Source organism: Glycine soja, chromosome 6 (assembly GCF_004193775.1).
Source record: "Glycine soja cultivar W05 chromosome 6, ASM419377v2, whole genome shotgun sequence".
Taxonomy (NCBI): domain Eukaryota; kingdom Viridiplantae; phylum Streptophyta; class Magnoliopsida; order Fabales; family Fabaceae; genus Glycine; species Glycine soja.
Genome location: NC_041007.1, coordinates 16,367,658 through 16,393,061, shown reverse-complemented (window position 1 = coordinate 16,393,061; position 25,404 = coordinate 16,367,658). Strand labels below are relative to the sequence as shown.

Here is a 25,404-nt window from a genome sequence, read left to right as displayed (position 1 = left end):
TGGTCAATTGTGGAGATCTGCATGTTTTGAGTGAACACAAGTTGTTGTCCCTTTGTTTTCCATGTTCCTCCTGGCGGTGTACTTCTACAATTTGGATTGGTTGTCAACATATAGAACAAAAAGTAAATTTAAATGATGTCATTGGATCTTAATTTCATTTTAAGGTCAAATGATTAACATATACATGATTAAATTATTTACTAAACTTTTTTAAAAAAATAATTTCCTACTCACTAATAGCCATTAACTTGTGATAAATTGTAAGAACTTATAGTAAATAAATCTCTATCTCTTCCCTTATTTTATTAATACATCCACTCAATATAATATCAATATATTCTGATATACCGAAAACAGGTGCTCCCGAATTCTAACCTTTTTCTTAAAAAAATAAGATCAGTTTATGGACCAAAAGAAATAAGATCAGTTTCAGGGGGCCACATCCCACATGCATTGGTGGAAACAAAAGATCAAATATTTTTCTATAAGATCAATGCAACTAGGCCTTAAACTAATATATTTTACACTAGCTCCACACGCTAACTGGATATTAAATTTAATCCATCTGATCAAGCATTCAGCACCCTATATTTTTTGGGGGAGTACTATCACTCACAATTACACATATATAAAGTGATAAATAAATTATGTTATCTTATTTCGATTAAATACTCTTTTTAATCTTTTAAAAGCACATGGCGTAAATTGGTTTTTCTAAAGAAAAATCATATCAATTCTATATATATCTTTAAGTAATATTAATATGGTAATTGAAAAATTAACATTGAGTTACGTTTCTCAAATATAAAAAAGTAACACTAATTTCATTTCTTATTTTATAGAAATAACATAAAATTTAAGTTTTTTTATCAAAAAATTTAGTTAATAGTACGTACTCTCACTGTTCATGCTTCATAACAAATATAATTAAGTGCTTATCGTCACTTTTCATGAAAAAGGAAGTAATTGCTTTCAACTTAATTTTTAAAAATTGAATTCATACCACATGTATTTATAACACTAAAACAAGTAATTTCATTTTCAAAATTGTTATTTATAAAACATATTTTATTATAGAATATGCAAAGAAAAATATTTATAAAAATTCCACGTGAAAGGAAATAGCCAAATAAAAAGGAAGAGAAATATTAATAACATGATATTTAAAAAATTTTAAAAATTTTTTTTGTTATTGAATAAAATCTATGTAAGCTTTATAAATAGTTAGTATATCTAATTTACTTAATAAAATTTATATTAATTTTCATTAATAATGCCAATGACATATTATCTAGACATCGATTTCTCAAGGATAGTTATTTTTTTTCTAAGAAAATAAAGAATTAGAATCCTTGAATTGACCGAACTCTCTACACCGTTGCGTGGTTGAATTGAACTTTACAAACATTCTTTTAAAGAGATTGCGACATTTGCTTTCAAAGTAGTTATTGTTCTTGTGATTTTTCATGCCCGTGCCTTATTGTTATTGATTAATTTTGACCTAATTACCTTCCTTCTGATTTGTTTTTCTCTCAGTAATATTGATTGAATTATGGAAATACATAAAATATGTGATCGCTCCTCCATTCCAAGTTTGAAGGTGGGTGTCATCTCCTATGGAAATTTTTTTATGCGAACCTTCAACTTAGATAGCGTCATTTTTTCTTTTTTCAATTAGACTCATTGATCACCTTATTCAATGGCAATTAATTCCATAGTACTTCCACGCTTCAAACAAAAGAACTGATAGAACCTTCTCGTTTGAAGGGAAATTACCATTTTCTTCATGAACCAGGCAACAATGGCTTCAGCATACTTGTTGCAATACTCAGCAAGAAGAGATCTATTGGTATTTCTGGATTTTGGCACATTTTAAAATCATTATTATTAATACTATTAGATTCACACAGGAAAGTTTCCTACAAAATTTTCTATAGATTTTTTCAGTTTCATTCGTTGAAAACTTCCTAAAAATACTCCCTCCCCTACGAAAATTTTCTACGTATAATAATTTTTTTATGGAAAAAAATTCACCAAAAATATTGTGTGGATTTCAAAATTCATAAGAAACTTTTCATCCACCAAAGTAGACAATGTTACGGTGAACCACTGCGTCATGTAATCTACGGTGCACCGTAGTTTCTAACTTTTAGATTAATTTTATCTTAAATAAAGAGTGTCGATGATGGATGGCCAAGGATGGTCCTCGTGGTTGGGGTACCTGTGCTCAAGGATGGATCCAAAAATCTAATGAAGAGGGACTACAAATGTTTTTTTAACCATTTAATCAAATTTCTTGTTATATAAATCATTATCCATGTTAACAGAATTACTCTTAAGATTAAACCTCTGTATATAGCATCAAATCACATGATTTTAACCGAAGCAGTACTAATCAAATGCACAATTGTAAAAATCACAAACGTGATATAAGGACGACAGAATTGATTAGCCAACTGTGTTGAATATAAAACTATAATAATGTTAAAAGTTATATGCCTCTGTACATAGGCTTAATTGATTAGATATACTTAATCCACACAAATCAAGTCACGTGTACATAACAGGCGGAGATGATCAATGACGACCGAGGATGATTACTTTACATAAAAAAAAAAAAAAAAGATAGATCTAATAAGACACAAGGGGTAAAGAAATTGGTCTAAAGGAAGGTCCCTGCCTGCCCCTATGAATTCGTCTCTCCTTATGCTGCCCTTTGCGGTCCAGGGCGGACACACATTGAGGTCTAGGGACCTTGGTCCCCTGAATTTTTCAATTGTTTTTATTTAGAGATTTAATTATGTAAATAATATTATTTAAGCCCAATGTAAAAAAGTTATTTAAGCCCACTAAAAAAAACATATTTTTGACAACCGAAATCCATCGAAAACCTCAAAAATCTTTCGGTAATTCAAAATTTTCGACAAGACAAAATTCATCAAAAAAATGATTATAGAAAATTTTAACCTACGAATTTTTGTATTTATATTATTTAACGTCAAAATTTTAATTAACACATGCATGTAATTAACAAAATATTCAAATTCATAAATCCAAAACAAATAGTAAAATATATCATTAAGTTAAATTAAAAATAAATATAAAGAAAAGTACAATGTAATATGTCAATAGTAATTACATATTGTTAAGTCAATAATCAAAATATTCATTGGAAGAGTATCTCTACTAGTTATCATCTTGTTATTGGTCATCTACTTGCTGGTTTATCTACTTGGTCATTGTCTTCTTGCTGTTGCTGGTCCTGATGCTGCTGGTGAGGTTGTTGATGTTGATGTACTATGATAAGAAATAAGAATGATATCATACACAATATACATAGAATGACAAAAGAAGTACTAATGTAGACCAAGGGATGCCAAAAACAACTTTTTACCAAAGAAACATCAGCCTCATAAACAATTACTTCAGCCATTGCATGCTCATTCAATCGTTTAAGCATTGAAAGTGATCAACTAACAAAACACATAACAAAAAAAAATAGGAATATAAAACTCACTTGACCCTTCGGTAGCTAGAATATAGCTGTGGCACTTGTGCACTTGCTTTCCTTTATACAAAAATTCAAAGGTTAGATCCTCAACAATTGACATAACACTGTCAAAGTTAAATAAGCCGTGAAATGCAATCTCACTTCTCTTTTGCAACAACCAAGCAGAACCAGATTGGAACCAATCTTAGATTGCTTAGAGGTCTTTGGTGTTAGGCTGAATTTGAGTTTCAGTGTGGTAGGTGTAACGACCCGTCTCGTTGCTACGGTATCATCACTCTAAACAACAAAAATTTCAATTTTTAAATGAAAACTCTGTTAATTTACTTATGAAAAATGAAATTAGATTTTTCATGATACACATTCACCAAACAACGCACAATTACTTAAATGAATATATATATATATATATAGTAAGTCGATACACATCATTCACAAGACACAAGAGACACTAAGAGAAGCTCAAAATAACTAGGAGAAAGGCTTATAAGTTAAGATTATCTCAGAGAAGCTACGAAATAAAGGATTGAGGGATTTTTCTTCACTAAATCCTTGAGGTAGATTCTGGGGATTCCGCTCCGATTAAAATGTTCCTTTTAGTGGTGGTTCAGTGGCAAGCAACAACGACTCGTGGTGACCACCGCTGGTTGTGGGTGGTGGAGGAGGAGGTGTTAGGGCTTGGGTGAGCATTTGGAGAGAAAAAGAATAAAAAATCATGTTTTTCACACTGAACAACATATTTATAATCTGCAAATCTCGCTTAGCAAGCTCGTTTCGCTAAGCGGGAGTTTACTTTTGGCGCTAAGTGCAACTTTTCATGCTTAGCGCAATTCCCTCTCGGGTTGGACTGTGCTTGGCGCGCTGCTCATGCTAAGAGAGAGGTCCAAAATTGTTATTTTGAAAATCCCAACGGTTATAATGTGGGAATATTTGTTAGGAACCTACAGTCAAAATTTGAAGACGATCCAACGGTTAACAAATCTAGGATTGCAATTTTACTGGAATAGGTTTAGGCAAAATTTGAAATCTCATAATTTTAACTTAGGTCAATAAAACTCCACACAACTCAACATTCATATCAAGTAAATCACACATGACCAATTCACACCATTCCTCAAGTCATTCAAGTCAATCATATAATAAAATAACATGATAAATACATTTAAACATCAATTTATAGTTAGCAAAATTATAGGGAGTTACAGTGGGCAACTTAACATGGATACGACATACGTAACCACAAAAAAGAGCACATGAATTAGTACCCACCTAGAGTTGAGAAATGGAAGCAGGAAAACCACAAAAAAGAAAATTAAAACTCACGATTTGAAATGAAATGGAAAATGGAAGCAGGACGCAGGTGACCAACAATTGGACGAAGGTGAACCTATGCAAAACAAGGCAAACTAGTGAGCACGATAGGGCACAACGGGCAAAACAAGTCCCTCATGAACCCGTGACCACAAACCACTACAATGATGATGATGGTGGACAAAGCGCAGCGACGAGGGTTGTGGACAGAGCGTGATGGAGACGGTGGTGGACAGAGCACAACGACGAAGACACAAGGAGAAAGCAATGCGAATGAGGGATTGGCTAAGGCTGGGGTCGATTTGTTTTGGGGAATTTTAATTTCCAATAGATGTATATTATGCTGCAAAAATCCGTCAGAATTATTTAAATTTCCAACAGAATCAAATCTGTCGATAAAGTATCAGTTAGTAATTTCAACTTTCCAATGGATATTTTCGATGGAATATATATTCGTTGGAAATTCAATATTTTTCTTATGGAATATATTCTGTCGGAAATATTCGATTGGTAATTTCATTATTTCCAACGGATTATTTTCCATGCAAAATATTCCGTTGATAATAACATTTTTTCTTGTAGTGGCTTTATTTATTTTTTCTACTTTTTAACAAAATGTTCTCTTTTTTTAGTATTTATGTTGGAGATAATTGTATAACTTTTGTTGTTTTAGATAATATATTTGAGTATCATATTTTTTTTCCTAATAATTAATATGTTATTCTTATTATAAAATGTATAAATAATTTTATTAGCATTCACTTTATATTGATTTGAGAATTAAAAGTTATTTATTAATGTTTGTCCATGAAATAAACTTTCAATGATTCACTTTTTCTATATTTTGTCTATTTTTATCGTCTTGTTTTTGTACTTCTAATTAATATTCAGGAGGTTTCAACGTGCTTTTCATTTTCAAGTACAAGAGTTTATATACATGTGCTATGTAAACCTAGGAAAATAACGTAATGAGTATAGTTCAATTAGCAACACACATTGAGTTTGTGGGGGATGATTTAAGTTCGATTTTGATAGAATACACTCTAGGGGAGACATGATAAACTGTAAGTGTAATTAATCCTCGGTCGCCTGAGGATTAATTTCATAGCCGATTCAAAAGACCAAAGCTTGTAAGAATGTCTTGGGATACCATTAGGGAGCCTAATTAAGGCCCTAATCAAAATGAAACCAAGAAAAAAAAACTAGGAAAACATATTATATATCAAGTTGAGGCGAAGACTTGAAGGTCTATCATAAAGGCATCACAATATTTTCTTCTATTTTTCAACTATTTGAAAGCAAATTATTCTTTAATGTTGTTGGTTATTGTTGTTGTAAGGATAATTTAGTAAGAAAATAATTTATTCTATTTTAGTAGGATTTTTTAGCATAATAAGATTTTTCGTAAAAATAAAATAATGTTTAACATATATACCAATTTATACTATAAATTTATTAGGGTTCTTGGTGACATGTAAGATTGATGATTATCATTTGTAATTTTGGTGTTCTAAAAAATATTTAATTTATGTTTTATATAAACACTTTCTCTATTATATGTTGTTAAATGAATTTGAAAAATACATAATTATGAATACACAGGAGTATGAATTTTGATGCTAGTTAACATATATATTTATCGGATAAATTTAAATTTTATATTTGACCTCTAATCATTCTAATCTTGAGTAGATTCCTGATTGCGGCTATGGTAACCAACACGACCAAGATGGTTGTGGTAGCGGTTAAGGAAGATGATAGATTGTACAATATAGATTAAGCTAATGAATATTAATCATGGTGCATGGTAGGACCGCCTTAAAATTTGTGATGAAAGTATTACACCTGAATCTAAATTTGCAAGAAAAAATTCACACCTAATAGAGAAAATTCCACTACTATGTTCTTAATAGTGGGCAATTTTGACAAATACATAATCTTTAAATTATGTGATATTATCACAATAATTATGTATATTAAAATTTAGATAATTTAAATATTCATAAGTACATATTATAACTGTCATTTACTTATATTTTAGAAGATACTACTAGCTATATTATATATTAAGACGAAATTGTTTTTTTATTATGAGAAATTTTGTATATTTAACTTAATGAAAATTTTATTAGCATAAAAGTTAGATTAATAAAATTTAATATGTTGATTAAACTATTTAACAGAATAACTTCAACAATTATATAGTCGGTCTCTAAATAAGCACGATCACCCATAAAAATAGCTGTTACTGTATATCCCCCTAGAAATGAGTTGATAATATGTGTGTGTTTATGAACCGTTGGCATTGTGAACACTATTCATTATAATCTATTGGTTATAAGGGAAGGAGAATATGTTTTTTTTTAACTTTTTTTAGTTATATCTCCTGACTCATGTCACTGGTGTGCCATCCCCTTTGCTCACACTTTCCCTTTCTCACACACCAAAAGGGGAAATGACGAGTGATTGATCGATAGTTGCCTTAGTGGTAAGGAACTATTGGAAATGGAAGATGATTCTTAGATAAGGCTTTGTGGGTTCCACCATTGCATTTTTCTTTTGGCTAGTTATGCCCTTTATTATTGTATCCGTCACAATTACTGACTTCAAGTATATATATATATATATATTACTTGAATGTTATCATATTTGTTAAGAAAATTACACCTGATTAATAGTAGAGAAAGAAAAATTTCTTTGTACATCATTCATAAATTCATTAGGATGGATCTAACAGAGAGTTAGACCTAAGATAAATTTTGAGAGAGACTTTTTATTTATTATTTTAAAGAAGAGAGACATATAATATATTAATTTTGAGCATTTTTACTATAATATGTGACTTTTTTATTTTATAAATATTAATAATTATTTTTTATTCGTAGACTTAAAATTTAAATTTCAGTAGTCCTATCTTTGGGCTAACATATTATCCTTGTACTTGATAACCTTTTTTTTTTAATTCTCTGTCCTTGATTACCTTTTAATCACATTTTGTCTCCAATTTTCAATTTTTTTCCCTTTTCTATCGGGAATTGTAATCCTTTGAATCGAGAGTATGTTTGAAAATCCGTTGGGAAGACTCTGAAGAGACATTCGCCAACATATCTCTCTTATTTCTGTTGTCAATGATCATTGAATTTGTTTCGTAACACATGTTGCAGCAAACTGAATGGAAAAACAAACGCGTACTATTTGTTTCTTTTTCATGATCTCCCTTGTCATATGTCATGGCCGTGATTCGTGAGAATCTAAAATCATGTTGATGTTAATGCATGACTCACATTGAATTGATGCATAAATACAGAATGAATTACAGCCAACGATTTGCGGTATCTCATCTCAAGCTTGATAAGCCACAGTGAATAAATAATACATTTCGTCTACACTCTTTGACTTATGCCTCTTTCTTTGCATGGCTAATGCCCTTCACGAGTGGTGGCTCGCCAACTTTAATTTTTGCTTTTACCAAAGAAAAGAAGTGTAAACTTACACCGTATTTTGGGATGCATGTATTGGGTAGAAGAAGAAAAAAAAAAGATAAATATTAATTTAACAAACTATAAGTATCAATCTACAATGTTTATATTAATAATTAATCAGACAAACCTTCTAAAAAAATTATTAATTAGACAAAAGAAATGTTGCATCATTAATAGAGGTAAAAATATTAATAGAGGCCTACTCATCTTTTAATTAGTAATAATTAAGTAAGATGTGTTAGTTATATTATAAATTTCATAGTATATGTCTGCTGCATATAAAAAAAAAACTTTAACCGTTAATTATTAGTATATGATAGTTTTTTTTTTTTCTTTAGTTTCTCTCACTTTTCAGGGAGGTTTGCATAATTAATCATGTGATAGGAAGATATCTCTTTTATATTTTAAAATGGGTAATAAATCTGCATGGTAAAGGATATGCAAATCTAAAAGCCGTTCCTTAGTCGCAAAGAAAAGGACATACCATTATATCAACCTTTTATTGATGACAGAAAATAAGCATGTATAACATGAATGTATGTGCAATTACATGCCGTCTATCGACAGCAGAAACATAGAAATGTTGCTAAATTAAATTATTCGACTTTGATGGCGCATTCACACTGAATCAGATTGCATATATGATTAGTTTAAATTATATATATATATATATATATATATATATATATATATATATATATATATATATATATATATTCTTTATATTTTAAAAATATAAAATTAAAAATTTAATAAAAATAAAAAATTTACTCTCTTTTTCCCTTATTCTCTAAAATCTCACATGTGCTTCTACTCCGTAGAGCTAAGTAATATGTAGATATTCTTACTTAGCTTGTAAACAAATATCGGATACAGAGATCTAATAATCAGGTAAGATTTGTCTCTGGATATCATATTTTTTGTTGAGATATCATATCCTAGTAATCAAAGGCCCAAATGCTTCTTTTAGCCTTTTTGGTCCACTTAGCACAAAAGGCTTTTTTTTTTTATTTCTCCAAGTTGCTTTCTGCAACTCATTTTTGGCTTATGGAATAACCAATTTCTCCAAGTTACATTCCAAAATGATTACAAATTTTGGCTTTTGGAATGACCAATCATAAAAAAAATTCCAAAAAAGAATGCAAGAAGCAACAACCTTTTTATCTAAATGCATTTTGTTATTAAGATGTCTAGATTAGAAGATTGCAATCAAATACCAACATTAGGTATTAAGGTAACCTCTACATTTTTACTTTTTAATATTAGCATAATCTCTTTCACGAGCCTGTAATGCCTATAGATCACTCCACATAAAAAAAGAACAATAATACAAAACATTCACTTATTTTAAGCATTCCACCAAGGCACCAACATCTTTTATTTCTTTCTATCTCTCTTTTCATCATATCCTAAATCTTATAATATCTATTTTTTTTTTCTCTAGACTTTCTTATAGCATAATGAATGTCCATAAAACGTTTATCTAAAAAAACCCGAGAGATAGTAAATATGCTCAACTTTTGTGGTACATTGCTCTTTACCTTAGGAAAAATAAGAGTTGGGGACTATGGGAATTCCATTCACCCGTCCCAACCTAATTTCTGGAATCTTCTATTCAAGCACGCAATTTTTTTTAAAGGGGAGCTTATGGCTAAAACTAAACAACTAGTAATGTTTAAAGGCAACTAAACACTTATCGATCACTTGAATCAACTGACAAATGATTATTTTAACTTAATCATCAATGATCTTAAGTTTAAGATTTTAAACTAATTTGGTAATTAAAAATATTAATTACCAAAGTAAAATAACTTTTTATTTACTATGCGAATTGTTTTTGAAATAAAGGCATACTAAAGCTTCAACTGGAATGATGCTATGCAAAAAGCCATATTCGTTTTTGACCATTTTTCATGTTTTCATATTTTTTTTTAATAGTGTGTATAAGGTGTCAACTATGTTGACACTTTATGTTGTTTGAATGGGTGGCATCAACTTAATTGACTCCTTACGTTTTGTGTGTGTGTGGAGTCACCATTGTTAACGTGTCTGCCTTGTGTGTAGATTGTATTGCCAGTTTCTGTTGAGTTCAGGCCCGTGCTTGGAGTTTAGTGTGAGTGTCCATTTTTTTTTGTCGTGTTACGAAAAGAGCCAAGTGCAGTGACTTCTAAATAGTTTCATGGGCTCACACTGTTGCACGAGATGACTCTATGTGTAATGTTTTGAAAAGAATTAAGTGCAGTGACTTCTTGTGTGTAAATTGAGATTACACTATTTTAAATGTAAAGTTGATAAACTTGATTAGCAATCCAAATGAAGAACAATGTCAAAGACAAACTTCCAAAAACAATGAAAAGTAGATAGATGGTCAAGCAATGAAGAGAAAGAGTTGCTAAGTAACTATTTTTAAGTAGAAATTCACACAATGCAATGGAGAGAAACAATGGTCTTCCTTCAATGACTTGAACTGTTATTCAATACCTCTTTCTTTCCTACATGAACAAGGGAGTAAAAAAAGCAAATGGAAAGCATCAAGAGAGTTGACGCCTCCTTCACAACCCACCTGACATGTTGACGCTACAAGTCCTGACGCAATCAAACACACGCTTAAAAATAAGTCACATGGATGCTAAAAAAATTGAAAAAAAAAACTGAGATGTTGTGAAGTGTGAAGCATCAACAAAAGTGTCTTTTCCCTCTGTTCATTCAGAGACTCATTTACGTGCCAAAAACAACCCAACTGAGGTACATAGTTTTTTTTCCCCCCTATTTTAATTAGGCAAATATTTTTTTATTACTAAAATGGTCAAAAGCCGAGAGTTTGAATATCACATGCAATTAAGTTAAATATTAAAAAAAAAACTATATCATTCATACCTAGTTGGAGCAAGATGCCTTCATTGTAAAGGATGCACTTGACATATTTTTACATATTTTTAGAAATATTATTGGACTTTCATAGGCTCACACCATGTATCATAGGGAAGAATCGCATTTTGGATTCTTTATATTCAAACACTTGAATATTTTTTCTACATATTCTAATTTTGGCTAAACAATCTCTTTAATCTATCTATAAATTTTGATTCCTAGGCAAAATCTTCGAATCTTTCGCGGAGAAACAATTGTCGTTTATGCATGAAAGGAGTATCCTATCCTGCTTTGCATACCGGTTCATCCAATATGGCTAACTTTAAAATTATATAAAAAGAAATGGCTGACTTAGGGTCACCACTCATCAATAAGAGCAATTGCAACACTGAGACGGCGTTTCATTCCCTCATTGTAACTTCCAGCTCTCACTTTGGCTGCATCTGTGAGTCTCACCTCTGCTAATGATGTCCTGATAATCTACATTTTTTCAGAACTCTAATTAAAAGGAGTGAGAGGCAACATTTCTAATAGTTAACAATTTCAAATAATACACACACATGCGCGTGCACAATGCGCACACATAATCATTCATTCTACAGAACAAATTCAGGCATGGAGCAGACATACTGATTTTTTGGAAGCTGGGGACAAACTTTAAAAAATTCAATAATAGTGCATCCCACAGGATATAATCAAACTGATAGAGTAGAAAATTCAATAACAGCCTAACAGGTCAGTCATCTGTTAGTGAAAAGAGAAGGGACGAAAAAATCATTGAGTATTTTTTTTTTTTGTTACAAGGAGGCCTAAAGGCCCCAAAATCATATTTATTCACTCGTAGAAGTGCTCATATGCATCCAATATTCATACATGAAGTGGCGGTGGAAAAACAAAAGGGAGTCGTGGATGACCTTATAATTTATAAAAATAAAAAATAAAGTTGTGGTCTGATCATCCTTACAATTTTAATAGTAATAAGTATTAAGTCGTGTTACTACTTCACTATAGAAGTCTTGATTTACTCTATTTTAGAGAATATTTCATCTGTACCATTTTTTTGGGTTCATTTTCGCCTCTTTCTTGGGTTTCACAAATCTATACGATTTTAGTAATAACTATTTAAAAGTGTCCTTGATGGGCAAAAAAACCTCAGCTTACATTAGACCAATACGATCAACATTTCTGACACACTTGCACGTAATATGCAAAGATTGGAAACATGTTTTACTCGCATTATTATGCAAAAACCACATCTAACATGCAAAAGCTACTCGTATTAGCTTCTATATGATGCAGATTGGACCTGACGCAATGGAGAAACAAACATGCACTTAATCATCAACATATCACGCGTTTGCAGCCATACATGATGCAATTTTACACATCCGGATTGAAGTTTTCTAGTTGTAGCTTGTGCATCTTTATCCCATCTGTCGTGATTTTTCGTCTTTCAAACGTATTTCCAAACACAAAGTAAGCAGCCTGTGTTACATTGTTTCTCCTATGTACAGATTCACCCTCTACTGAAAATAGTAATATTTAGCCCTATACTCACTGCAATATGTTCCTGCCTCACAGTCAGCGTAGCAACCCAAATAATGTTCTGAGCACAACCTAGAATGTATTATAGCCAGCTTCTCCTTCTTCCAAGAGAGTAGAGTACTACTGGGTATTTTCCAAATATACGATATTTCCTGGCATAAAAAGTATATATTCTGATTACATCATTGCCACACTTCTCAGGAAGAGGGATTTCCCACCATGCAAGTTGATAATCAGAAGATCAAACTTTGATCTGCTATAAAGAAAAGAGAAAGAGCCAGTAAGCATTAGACGGTGGAACAGAGTAATTAGAACACGAGGGAAAAAAAACAAACGGGTTGTATTCGTCTGTTTCACTGATCTCAAACATTGCAATATTTTTTGGTAAATTAAAAAAAATCACATTTAAATATTGTTATTGACAGTTTCCAATTAATAAGTAGACTCAAACGTTATAATTATGAAAATATCTGATGATATGGAGGAATGGGAGATTTTCTTCTAATAAGAAAATAGAATAGTCTAAAATTAATATCAAGGGTGTAAAGATGATAACTATTCAAGCAAATTATGATGCACTATCATTGCATTGAATTATTTGAGTTATCATTCACAAGAAGGTTAGTAGGAATCTCTTATAAGAGATCAACAGCTATGCCTTCACTAGGTTTTGAGAATAATAACGAGAAGAGAGTTGTGTGATGGAGGAAATTTAGTGTCTAAGATATGATGCTTTTCCTTAATTACCAGTAAGCATGTGAATATAGAGATATGAATTATGATATTTCCCAATACCAAGCCATAATGACTGCCTAGTAAATGGGAGTATTGATTGCTAAACGAAGTAAGCAAACCTACTTTTTAAATAGGTTCTGTCCTCGAAAGGAATGATATCTGTCTTGAATTAGTATTAATCTGAATTTTAGTGATGAAGCTCTCCATCATCATGTACCCTTAATCTATACTTGTGAGCTTAGTTTCAGCATTCCTGACATCTATAGCGAATGACATGTAGTTATGGTGTGCCACCAGACAGAGAGTTAGGAAGATGAATGTTGGCCATGTTTTCCTCAAAATTTGGCATGCAAGTTCTAAAGGAAGTAACGAGTCTAGAAAATTCTTGTGCTATACCTGTATAAGGAAATTATGAGGAATGAGAATGAGAATGTGAGATTGCCTAATAAAAAATTCAAGGGGTGGACCTTCTTCACAAGGTTTTGAGATGTAAGGATAGCGAGGGGATGATTGTACATTGAGGAAATTGAAAGTTCCCTGCAAACATTATCTTGTAATCGTGTTTTAGTAAATTTGACTTCTCATCCGTGAACCCAAGTGTGTTGGGCCAAATCATGCTAAACTTTACGGGTGTTAGTGTGATGCCTTTCCATATTAGAATTTATGCAAGCATGTGAGCAAGGGATGTAGCATTCCCCAACAACCATAAGGTCACATTGACTACTAAATGGGGGTTATAAACTACTGATTTGAGAAAGCGAACCTGCTTTTCAAGCTAGCTCTGATCTGGCAGAGCCTGAAATCTCCCTTGAATTAATTTTAATCTCTGCCAGAGGATTAGTGGTGAAGCCTCCATCACCGTGGACCCCAAGTCTGTGGCTTGTCGACCTATTAGATTCGGCATTCCTGTTAGCTCTGTAATGACTGGAAGGTAGTAATGGAGTGCTACCAGTTCTAGAGAACCGGTACGATGAATATCGGCCCTGTGTTTTCTTCCAGAATTTGGAGCTTAAAAATTCAGCACCAGGCAGCATGCAACAAGTATGCTTAGGAGCATCAAACTTAGTTATCCTTCCACTTGATACAGCCAAATCATAAGAGATCTCATCCAATGCCAACTCAAGGCCATGCACACGAGTCTCTAAAGTACGCATTCCATTTTCAGAGCTCCCCATGAATTTCTGTAAAAAAATATGGTGGATATTGTCAGACATGTTCATCATTCAAGGGTTGGCACAGGCTACATATATGTATGCATACGAAAAAGGAAGAATTTTAAACACAGAATGGATATTAACCAATAACCAGTAAGCATTCTTTCCAAAAATATTGCAAACTTAAGTTGAGCTAAACAGATTTACAAACTTTGACCGGGATAAAGTGTTTTTCAGCATATGGAACAAACCTGTACAAGATCAAGCAGACTAGACTGCTGCTTCTCAATTTGAACTAATTGAGCACGAATCAAAGATAATTCCTCACTCTCTTTGTCATTCCTATGTAGATCCTTAGTTACATTACAGACAGGATCTGAGTCTTGACTCTCTTCAGAACAAGGAACCACACGAGATCCAGCTTTGGACCCACCAAATTTATGCATCTTGTCATCAGAATTTTTATCGAATAGAGCCCGTTTTGTTTCCGGCTTAAAAAATCTGCTTCTATCCTTTTTTCTTCTTTCCAAAACATCTTCATCCTTCTGCTGACGTTCACCACAATCAGAAACATTTGACACAGCAATTCGAACATCCCAATGGTTATGGTTCAGTTTCTGCAGAACACCTGAACTCATCCGATCGCCACTTAATGCACTCCTTTTAGCATTCCTAACAGCAGATGTATCTGGTGGAGTTGATTTGCTAACTTGGCTCGACTTCTTCCTCAATTTACTCATTACAGAACCCGGACTACATGAATTTTGAGAGACAGGAGGATAGCGCCCATCACTTGCATTCTCTGAATCAAAATAGACAACCCAAAACCAGATCACAAAAAAATATCTTTTAGATCAAATAACCCTACATCAACACAACCTTTATTTACCAAGATTTCCTTTACAAAACTAATAAGAAAACACAACAGATCAGAGTTTCCTAATTCAATTCACACAAAGTGATCCAACACTTGTTGATCACAGACTCACAGTGGCGACAAATACAAACAAACAATAGATATAGATATAGATCAATACCCTTTGAAGACAACTGCGATTGAGGAGGTGGAGAGAATTCATCCGAAACATCAGGAATCTGCTTCCATGCCTCCAACATCTCATTCATAACCTCCCGAACCAACTTTACCTACAAATAAACAAGACACAAACTCAATCCACTTCTAAACAATGCTCCAGGCCTCACAATATTGCGATATCATCACCACAATTGCAACAACATTTGCTCACAACTTCAACTTTTTATCAGGTATCATTCACCGGAGACAATCCTGATCAAGCTGGGCAATTAAATTGAAATAACTCCACGGCAGTTGATCCACGCGCTCAGTGCTAAAACACAACTTCAATTTAAAACCTCCTTTCCAAATTACCATAAATAGAAAGAAATAACAAAAGATGAAAAACTAAAAAAAAAAAAACAATAAAATCTTCTAAACACCTTATCAAATCGCCGATTCTCGAAAACCTTCAAGCATCCACCCTTGAACTCCGGCAAGAGGTCCTTCTCCACGCTCGCGAGCTTCTTCAACGCCTCCGCCGCGCCCTTCCTGGTGGCCCAGTCCTCACTCCCCAGAGCCTCCACAAGGCAAGGAACCAAATTCTTCAACGCGACGCCACTAGAGGCGCCGCGCGCCTCGACGACGCTTCCAACAAGCACCAGCAGTGCAGGCTTAGCCCTAAACACCTTGCTCTTGATCAGCCTCTCAAGCCTCGGAAGCAGCCTCGCAAGCCTGGCAGGGTCCGGATCCGGAGCCGCTTCAACCGCGGAGGCCAGACATAGCGCGGCTCCAGCCTGCGAGCTCGGGTCCTGCTCCGTGAAAAGCGCCTCCGCGAGCGGCTTGAGGAACGCGGCGGCGAAAGGCTGCCTCGTGACGCACGCCGAGAGTGCGCCGACGGAGTCGGCGCACGCGGCCCGGACCGAGGAGTCCGGGTCGCGGAGGCGGCGGACGAGGCAGGCGATGATTTTGGACAGAAACGGCGAGAGCGCGTCGCCGTGCGCGTGGGAGAGGGTGGCGACGAGGTGCACGCATTGCTTGCGGACGGGGGTTTTGTCGGAGGAGTCGGTGGAGTGGATGCAAGAGAGGAACACTGGAACCGAGTGTGGGTCTATGGTACGCGCGATGGACTCGAGCTCGGTGGCTCCAGCGGCTTGTGTGTCGCGGTCTGAGAGCTTCGTTAGGCACGTGAGTACCCTCTGCTTTATGTTCTGCTGCGATTGGGAGGTTTTGGCGTGAGGCATTGTCGGGGGTAGAAGTGGGACGACGGAGATTATTGGAGTTCCGGCCACATTGCCGGAGCGACGGTCAGCGGTTGGGTTTCGCGGTATGGTATGGACGCATACATTCAATGCCACAACGCGCTCTTGGCTTTTTAACTGCCACACTGGGAAATGGGGATGATTATGCGGGGAAGGAGAACGACGTGTCGTTTTCTTGATTTTTTTTAGGTTTGCCGTTTGTGTAGCTAAAACGACAGAAGATTTGCGGTTTCTTTCTTTCTTTCTTGCTTTTTTGTTTTTTATGTTAAACGCTGCTAGAGGTAAGAAGATGTATGAACCATGAAAAGTTATTTTTACGTGAGAAGAGATACAATACAGCATATATTGAAGAATAGATTTTTATTATAAATTAAAATTAAAATGTTAAACTTTAGTACTCCATACTATTATCGTGATTTGTTTCCTAAAAGGTTTCTTGCTAGTGCCCATTAAGATATGTGGCTTGTTGTGGCTAAAGTGGGGTTGAAGGAAGTTGGGTTTTACTGAGTGGTGGTGAAGTTTCTAAATGATGTCACGTGTATAGATATGGCTTCTTAAGTGCATATGCTAAAAGTGGTAGCGACCCAACACCATAAAGGAGTAAATATGTCCTCGGGAACAATGGCAGCACATTTAGTACTACAGCATGGGAGTAATGTCCTCAGAATTTCGTATTGCATAGCCGCGTAGAAGAAAATTATTATGAGCCTAAAGTAGATCATTAATGCAAAAGTGGGTTGAGATAAGTGATTATGGATCTGAAATGAATTTTGGTTCTATTGGAATGAATTTATCTTTAATATTTATACTATTAAATAAGAAAATAAAATATATTGAAGTTTTTTCATAAATTAAAATTAATAGTTTAAAGATTTCAAATAAAAAAATCAACAAGAAAATCAAATTAAAACTCACTTAATTTTCAAACTAAAAACTAAATAATACTTAATCAATTCCAAAAAAAATATCAAAAGACCCAGATCGTAAAGAGATTATTAAGCTGTAGGGATAAAATTCCAATTTAACTTAAAAAATAACATTATCTTTAAATTTTAAAATGATGAATAAATAAAAACAGTTTTTAAAATAACAGATAAAAATGAAAATAATATACTTAAATGGCAGGAATGTTTTCGTTAAAATAAAAAAAAGTTCTTGAGGGATGGAATCCTTAATCATGGGTAATGGATGACATTTAGGTCTAACATTGTTATTAATTAAAGTGTCACGTGGTGATGCCAAGGGCGTTGCCATGCAAAAGTTACTATTTTCACACTCAAAGTGCTGAGAGTTTTACTACACAGGCTTGTATGATTGCTTTTTCTTATGGCTGAGCTGTGTCTTTGTCGGCACCAAGAGGGAAGTATTAATGGCTTCAAGTGGTCAAAAGGATTTTCCGCATCATGCTAACAGAAAGTTTATAGCTAGGTGCAGTTTGTGGTGTTTGTATTTCAATAATTCATATATATATATATATATATATATATAATTAAAATAAAATAAAACTATAAATATTTAAAGAATAATACTTAGATTTCGTCTAAATTTATAATAATTACGGAGTAAAAATGACCAACAATAAAAGAATGGATCTTCACGTGAAAACATATTAAAATGCCTATTAACCAATTTAAACAAATGGATAAGAACAACTTTCGAAATTTAATTTATATTCCATTCATAATTAAAGGAAAAGTCATTTATCAGAATCCTATGTCGTAGTTCTTTTTTTCTAGAAAGTATACGCTACTTTAAGTTACAGAAATGAACAATAGCAAGTGTTATCAATATTTAAAACTAATATATTCATCAATATAGTTCATACTTGACATGATGTAACTCCATGGCAAAGAATAAATTAAAACTCAGATAGGGTTTATCAATGAAGATCTTAGTTCATGCATGAAAACAGTATCATTAATCATTTCATTAATAACAGTTGTAAACCCTTTCAAGTATATTAATGGTGAATTAATAGTATACTATTATTATTGTTCATTAATAACACTTGCTAGTAAAATCATTCTGTAGTGTTATCAATAGTTCTAGTATCATTAATCATTCAGGAGTATAATTAAGATGAGCATGGTAATTCGGTATATTATTGTTGTCTTAGGTAAGTGAGATTTGGCATTCGTTTGGGCAACCATTGTCATTAGTAGTGAAATTAATTAGCTGTGTCTTATCATAATGAAGTGGATATATCATACTATATATTGTACTTAAGCCACATAGAGTAATCAAGGTGCTAATTATGATTCAATGTTGAACCTACTCTACTCATAGTGGGTCTCAACCTCCACACCAACCTTTCTTCTTTAAACATACAAATAGTTGTAAAGAGCATCCATCGACGGAAAAAGCAGGCCTAACTCTGAAAAAGACAATCCAAGTATTTTTGTAAGTTGGGGGCTATCATTCATATCAAATAAATATGAATAATGAACAGTGTGGCATGCATATGCAATTCATCACCTTTTTAACTAGGGTAGAAAAAAAAGTGGATAAACAATAGAGAAAGGCCAACACTGTTGAAGTTCATTTTCATTTTTTTCCCATTATGCATTGGATTGGAAATTGCTTGAGTTGGTAAAGTGTGACAAATTGAAGAGCGATTCGGCAAATTAATTTGGTCCCAATTGGGATTTACAACTGTCGGTTGGACCGAAAGGGACAACCACGGTTTGAATCATTAATATGCTTTTGCTTAGCAAATGATCAAGTGTAGACAAAAAAATTTAATTATGGAAACAAGTTGGTGAAGAAATTAAATTTACTTCCTTGCTAGTTTGAATTTTTGGTTTTTGGTGAATTTATTAAACTAATATGTTTGGTAGTTTGAATTTGGTTATGAAATGATCAAACAAGTAGCAAATTAAATGCATCTAACACGAATTATTCAACTCAATCACGTTATGGCTTATTATTAATTAATTAATAAAATGAACCCAAAATTCAAAAGTAAATAAGGTGCCGACTACGGAATGTACAACTAATGACGTAAAAACCCGGCTTCATAATCATTAAGATTCGCACAAGATTTGTTTTAATTTGTTTCCTTACCTGAAAACTATGTTCTAACATGTGATGGACATGCACGTCTAATCTAACTTTCAAATACTAGAACGTATTTGAAGTCTTGAACTGATTACATCCGTCCTGAACTAAGATCTAGGTGCATGGCACCAATCTTTGGTCAGGTGATAAACTTGATGATTGCGAATTTGCAATTACAATCATCAACAAAAGATTGAAGTCAAAGGAACACACTGATCCCCAATTTTGAATCGGTGACTGTGGAGTAGTTGCATATTAATATATGTATAGGCAGATTGAAGGGTAAGCTTCTAAAACTTAAGTTTTAGATACTAATAAAAATTTACTTGTTATTAATTTTTATAAATCGAAAATTTCATATATATATATATATATAGATAAGAATATCTAATATATAACTCTTTGATTTAATTTTTTTTATCAAAATTTATTTTATATTTCACTTGTTTTTGGATTGACTATTACTGCAAAAATCAGTTTCAAAATAATTCTATGTGACTTTTCACGAATCAACATTTTTCATGATAATTTTTAAACTGTCTTACAATTTCAATTTCCATATCAATTCTCTTCGTAACTATTTTAAAATATGTTTTTTTTTGTTTTAAAAATGTTCAAAAATTGATATTTTTAAAATGATTATTTCAAAAATAATTTTTTAAAAAACTATTTTAGAAAGTAGATTTTCTAAAATGATTTTTTTTAAAATCATCTTAAAAAGTATTATTTTTCAAAATGTATAAATGGATGAATAGATAGAATCACTTTTAATTTCACTGTACAATACTATTATAAATAACGTAGAAATGTTTAATGTTGTATAGAAAGGTACATTCTTTGCTATAATCAGGTAAAAATTGGTAGATTAAAAGGAACAAAGTGATTGACATATTATCTCATAAAACTACTCTCAACTAAACGAGAATGATCATTCCTTGAGTTTAAGGTTTAAAGGCCCTAAATTTCTGTAGTCTTAACTTCATTGACAAAGTGAAAAAGCATTTATACCAAAAGTTGGAGTGGCTGCAACCAAAATAACTAAATGAAGTAAACAAAAAGATATAAATCTAGAATAAAATGCTTCAACTTTCATTTTGTTCTTTTAACATTTATAAGAATACCCTTTGATACCTTTTGTATGTCCATAACTTTTAGATACGTACTTAAGATTGGTTTGAAAAAATGTTTTCAGTTTTTTTGTTTCACTTTTAAAATTCATTGTTTTTTATACAAATTTTTTATAATAAAAAATAAATTAAAAATGTAGTATTTTTGTGCTTAGATGTGAAAACAAGTGAAACCACAAAACATTTTATAAAAATAAATAATCCCTTGTATTTGTTAACTTAGGTTGCCTCGGTTACCAACAAGGGTTGGCTTTGTGTGAAAGTGATGTGGCTAGTTCAGAAGATTTTGGCTTCTAAGCACAAATTCTTCACTTAGGAATCAATGAGATAGATGGCGATACAAAAAATATATACAAGCAGAGTTGGAAGCAGAAAAATCATATCCATTAATGTGGGTAATATTTGTTTGAGCCCCAATATCTGGATTTATACCTCAAATCAAGCCAATAAAAAAATTTATAACACTAAAGGTTTGGTAACTCATCTTTGTCTACAGATATATCGAGTAAAAATAAATTATACTTGTGTTTAGATGACCCCAAAAAAAGTACGAACTATGAACTAGTTTTAAGAAAGGGGAAAATGCCAGATACTCACCTAGACCCAGTAGCTACCGAGTTAAAAAGTTGACAGTTAGCTTTCCAGGTGAAGGAGGATTTTGATTTAGTAAAGAAGGTAATGGTCCAGCTCTGGCCAAGGAATCGACATCTGCTGCAGATAAAATTTCCACACCTTCTAGACTTATCTGTCTCTTGATCAAGTCCAAGTTTTCGTTAAGAACCTCAATTTCACCAAATGAAAATCTCAAATCCAGGGCTTTTCTTCCTGCCAAAATTTCTATTTTTTTTACTAAAAGGTAATTGATAAAGTAACTAGCAATGAGTTAGCTCAATACTTTTATACTTACTGAGGTAGGAGGGAGGCCATTCATGGTTTACCAATAGACAGCAACCCTCCCTATTTCAAACTTAGCCCATGATGGAAGCTTGAACTTGTAAACAATGATTGTAGATAATGGTATTGTAATAATGTTATCCAAAATTAACTTTTATTCTGGAGAAACAAAATTTTTTTAAAGCACAAACACTCCAACTTGAATATCATCCCCACCACCTACCTATTCATTATTTAATTTCCATGCTCTTTTTTCCCATTTCACATGCTTTTTCTTCACAAGGTAACTTCTTGGTGACGAAACATTGAGACAAGGACTAGCTGCATGAGAAATGATAAGTGTTACTTTTGAAAGAGCATATACTAATCTAACTCTTTTGATATGCAAGATAGTTCGCACTCATTTTCTCTAATCATTATTGGTCCTTTGTAGTTACTTATAAGATTTAATTGGATGATACTATACCAAACTGATATTGTTAATATGGAAAATCGACATTCACATTCAGATTAAGATCTAGGGAAATGCTTATGCAGAAACCTAATCGAAGAAAAATATAAATATTTTCTCAGAGACTATAAATTATTAAAGGATTCTGTATTATCAAATTTAAATGAATGATTATAGCAATCCAGTAGCTACTTGTTATCCAATAATTGAGAAATAATTTAAGGAAAGAATGTTAAAAAGTCAGATCAGATAATAAGGTGTTGGCGAGTATTTGTTAGAACTTATAAGTGAGAACATAACATGTTTTAGCTTTATTAAAGTTCTGATGCAATGTCAATATAATGATAATTTATTCTGATTCCCACTTTGGTGGAGGAACTTTCTTCTAGGACTCTTAATAGAACAATAGCCGCAACCAAGAAAGATATAATTATATAAAAGGACCCATAATAATAATAAAAAAACTATCCATATTTATATGACATGGTTCTTTGCAGCAAATCCTAAAGTTTCATATAACATAGCATATTATTGTAGACAAAGATGCAATAATTGTTAAATAAACGCGTATTAGATAATAAGAGAGACTGACCAAGCTTGTTTGAAATGGTAGGAGACACAGGCAAGCATGGTTGCGTGGAAGATGCAAAGATTGACGCATTTGTTGAAGTCATGAATCACACTATTTTGGTGACTCCTTGCTATTGGATTGGAATAAGGATAGTGATATCTAATACGCGTTGTTGTCAGTCAAGGAGTTGTTGTTCACTGAGACTTACGACCTTTCCGGTGGCAAGAAAATTGGCTCCTTCTATAGATCCTGTGGTTAAAGCCCAGCACGATCCACATCTACCCTGTATCCAAATTATTATGCATAAAACTAAACATCCTAACCAATTTTTTTGAAATAGTGTGAAAAATTCATAAGGCAGTCAAATTACATTCTTCTCATCATTAATTAGCTAAGGAAATAATTGAATTTTTTTTCAATACCTTTTCCTTTTACACCTCTCTTCCTTCTACCTATATATATCTAGCTCACACTCTTTTATTAATTAGGTGCAAGAGCATGACAAACTTTACCGAGAACAATATTTGGAGCAAAGTTGGAGCCTCCAATATCTAAGTCTGGAGCAAAGTTAGAGCCTTCAGTTTGAGGTCTGGAGCAGTGTTGTCCGAACTATGCTGGTGAAGTACTGAGATGTAGAGAAACTAGAATAGTCCTCCAGAGTTACTCTCTGGGGCTGTCTTGTGCCATAATGTGTTGTTTAAAATTGGGATGTGAGTTGATTAAAGGAGAAGATGATACAGAAGATGATGGTTTTCTCTCTTTGATTAGTCTATACCTTTTGTTGTTCTCTCCTTCTTGTTATTGTTTCTTTTGCAAGTTGCTTCAATCTCTAGATCCGATGGACTAAGATTTTTTCCTGAAATTATACCTCACATACTGGAAAGCAAACAACTACAATGCATGTTATCAAGATTAAAGAATTAATTATAAAATAGAAATTAAAATAAAAAATAAAATAAAGAATGATTAAAGAAATATTTTTTTTGAAAAATTAAATAAAAATAAAAATAAAAAGTTAAAGAATAAAAATTAATTGGTTTAAAATTGGAATATCCAAATTACCAAGTACAAAGAACAAAGTTCTTGACAACAATACTAAAAACTTGTTAATCGATTGACAAGTGCATCAATTTGTATAAGTAGTAAATAAAATGGAAGTCCAAGTGTCAAGTCTACAGGAATTTTATTTGTACATAAGTAGGTGAATATATAATTCTTAAACAATAGATAAATTGATTTAGAAGGTTGTGAAAAGAACAATAACATAAATTGGCATAAAATTAAAATAAAATAAAATAAAAAGGAGAGAAAAACAAACATTAAATTAAATTAATTAATTCAAGCAGACAAGATGAGAGAAGCCAATATTAGAAGCAAAGGTTGATTCAGAATATGAGAATGTTGGGGGCTTAGCCTACCAGAGTTACTTTTGATGAAATGTTAAGGATTTTTTATCTATTTAAGGTTATTCCAATTATCACTTGCATCTACTCATATACTTTAACCATGATCTCTCAAGTGAAAAAGCTTAATTTACTTATTTTTTCTCCCAAATCCCTTTAAGAGATAAAACAGTTAAATTGCATTAAGAATAGAGATGCATAACAAGCTAAATAAAATCATTATATCCCTAGAGATGAATTATTTAGATGCCTTTTTCTGTTCTTTTAGAGATAAACATTTTTCAACGATATCCCTAAAACTTACCATGTATATGGGTGATCAAGCCACAATCAATACAATTAAGCACACAAAAGAGACAATGAAATTAAAATAACATTAAATAGATAGGAAGATTAATTACATTAAAAACAGATGGTTGTTAAGCTCCCAATAAAGGGGTTTTAGCCTCTAATTGTTATGAAAGACTTTACAATTGCAAGAGGGTAATGAGTAGTGAAGAGGGTAAGTAAGAAAAGGAATGGAGGGATTGAATGGTTCCTAATGATTGATTCTCTTGCTTCTAGCCTTTGCCTTCTATAAGGAATTGTATTCTCTTGAATATTCTGTGTGCAGCTATGTGTTTTTACTCCTTCTCTTCTTCCTCTTTTTATAGGTGGAGTTCAACTTGGATTTCACATAACCTTCGCGCTAAGCGCGATTGCCGCGCTTAGCAAGTATGGCGATAATCTCGTGCTTAATGCATGACTTACGCTAAGCGCGCTCTCACGTATCATACTTCTCCATACTTCCTGGCACTAAGCATGTTCTGCCTACTGAGCGACTACGTCGCACTGAGCGCCTAAGACACGCTGAGCGAGCATCTTCAAATCTTCAATTTACTTTAAATAATATTAAAATTCAATTATTCACATAAAAAGGAAAAAATAAGAAAGGAAAATGAACAATTTCTATATGATTTAATCCCAAATTATACCTATACATAGAAGTTATCAAGCAGCATCAACTGTCAGCCAGCCT

The 25,404-nt window shown here is 32.7% G+C and overlaps 1 protein-coding gene and 1 long non-coding RNA gene across 6 annotated transcripts; both read right to left on the bottom strand.

Moving 5' to 3' along the window:
* Window positions 1–12,306: 12,306 nt before the first annotated feature.
* LOC114416494 (TORTIFOLIA1-like protein 3) lies at window positions 12,307–17,135 on the bottom strand. 3 transcript variants are annotated; one of them, XR_003667479.1, is made up of 6 exons: window positions 16,065–17,135; window positions 15,644–15,752; window positions 14,858–15,408; window positions 14,216–14,633; window positions 13,576–13,848; window positions 12,307–12,970 (listed from the first exon to the last, which is right to left on the bottom strand). XR_003667479.1 is itself a non-coding variant. In XM_028381377.1 (5 exons), exons 1-4 carry the CDS (start codon window positions 16,863–16,865, stop codon window positions 14,223–14,225), a joined length of 1,872 nt encoding a protein of 623 aa, XP_028237178.1. In that variant the 5' UTR covers window positions 16,866–17,135; the 3' UTR covers window positions 12,307–12,973; window positions 14,216–14,222. The 3 variants fall into 3 exon arrangements, 2 of the variants coding, with proteins under 2 accessions (XP_028237178.1, XP_028237177.1); XM_028381377.1 differs by lacking the exon at window positions 13,576–13,848 and having other exon boundaries at window positions 12,307–12,973; XM_028381376.1 differs by lacking the exon at window positions 13,576–13,848 and having other exon boundaries at window positions 16,065–17,134.
* Window positions 17,136–19,015: 1,880 nt separating this feature from the next.
* On the bottom strand, window positions 19,016–23,846 carry LOC114416493. 3 transcript variants are annotated; one of them, XR_003667477.1, is made up of 5 exons: window positions 23,496–23,846; window positions 23,005–23,266; window positions 21,975–22,282; window positions 21,665–21,892; window positions 19,016–19,257 (listed from the first exon to the last, which is right to left on the bottom strand). It is a non-coding gene; the product is annotated as an uncharacterized LOC114416493 (long non-coding RNA). The 3 variants fall into 3 exon arrangements; XR_003667478.1 differs by lacking the exon at window positions 19,016–19,257 and having other exon boundaries at window positions 21,430–21,904; XR_003667476.1 differs by lacking the exon at window positions 19,016–19,257 and having other exon boundaries at window positions 21,430–21,892; window positions 23,496–23,845.
* Window positions 23,847–25,404: the final 1,558 nt, after the last annotated feature.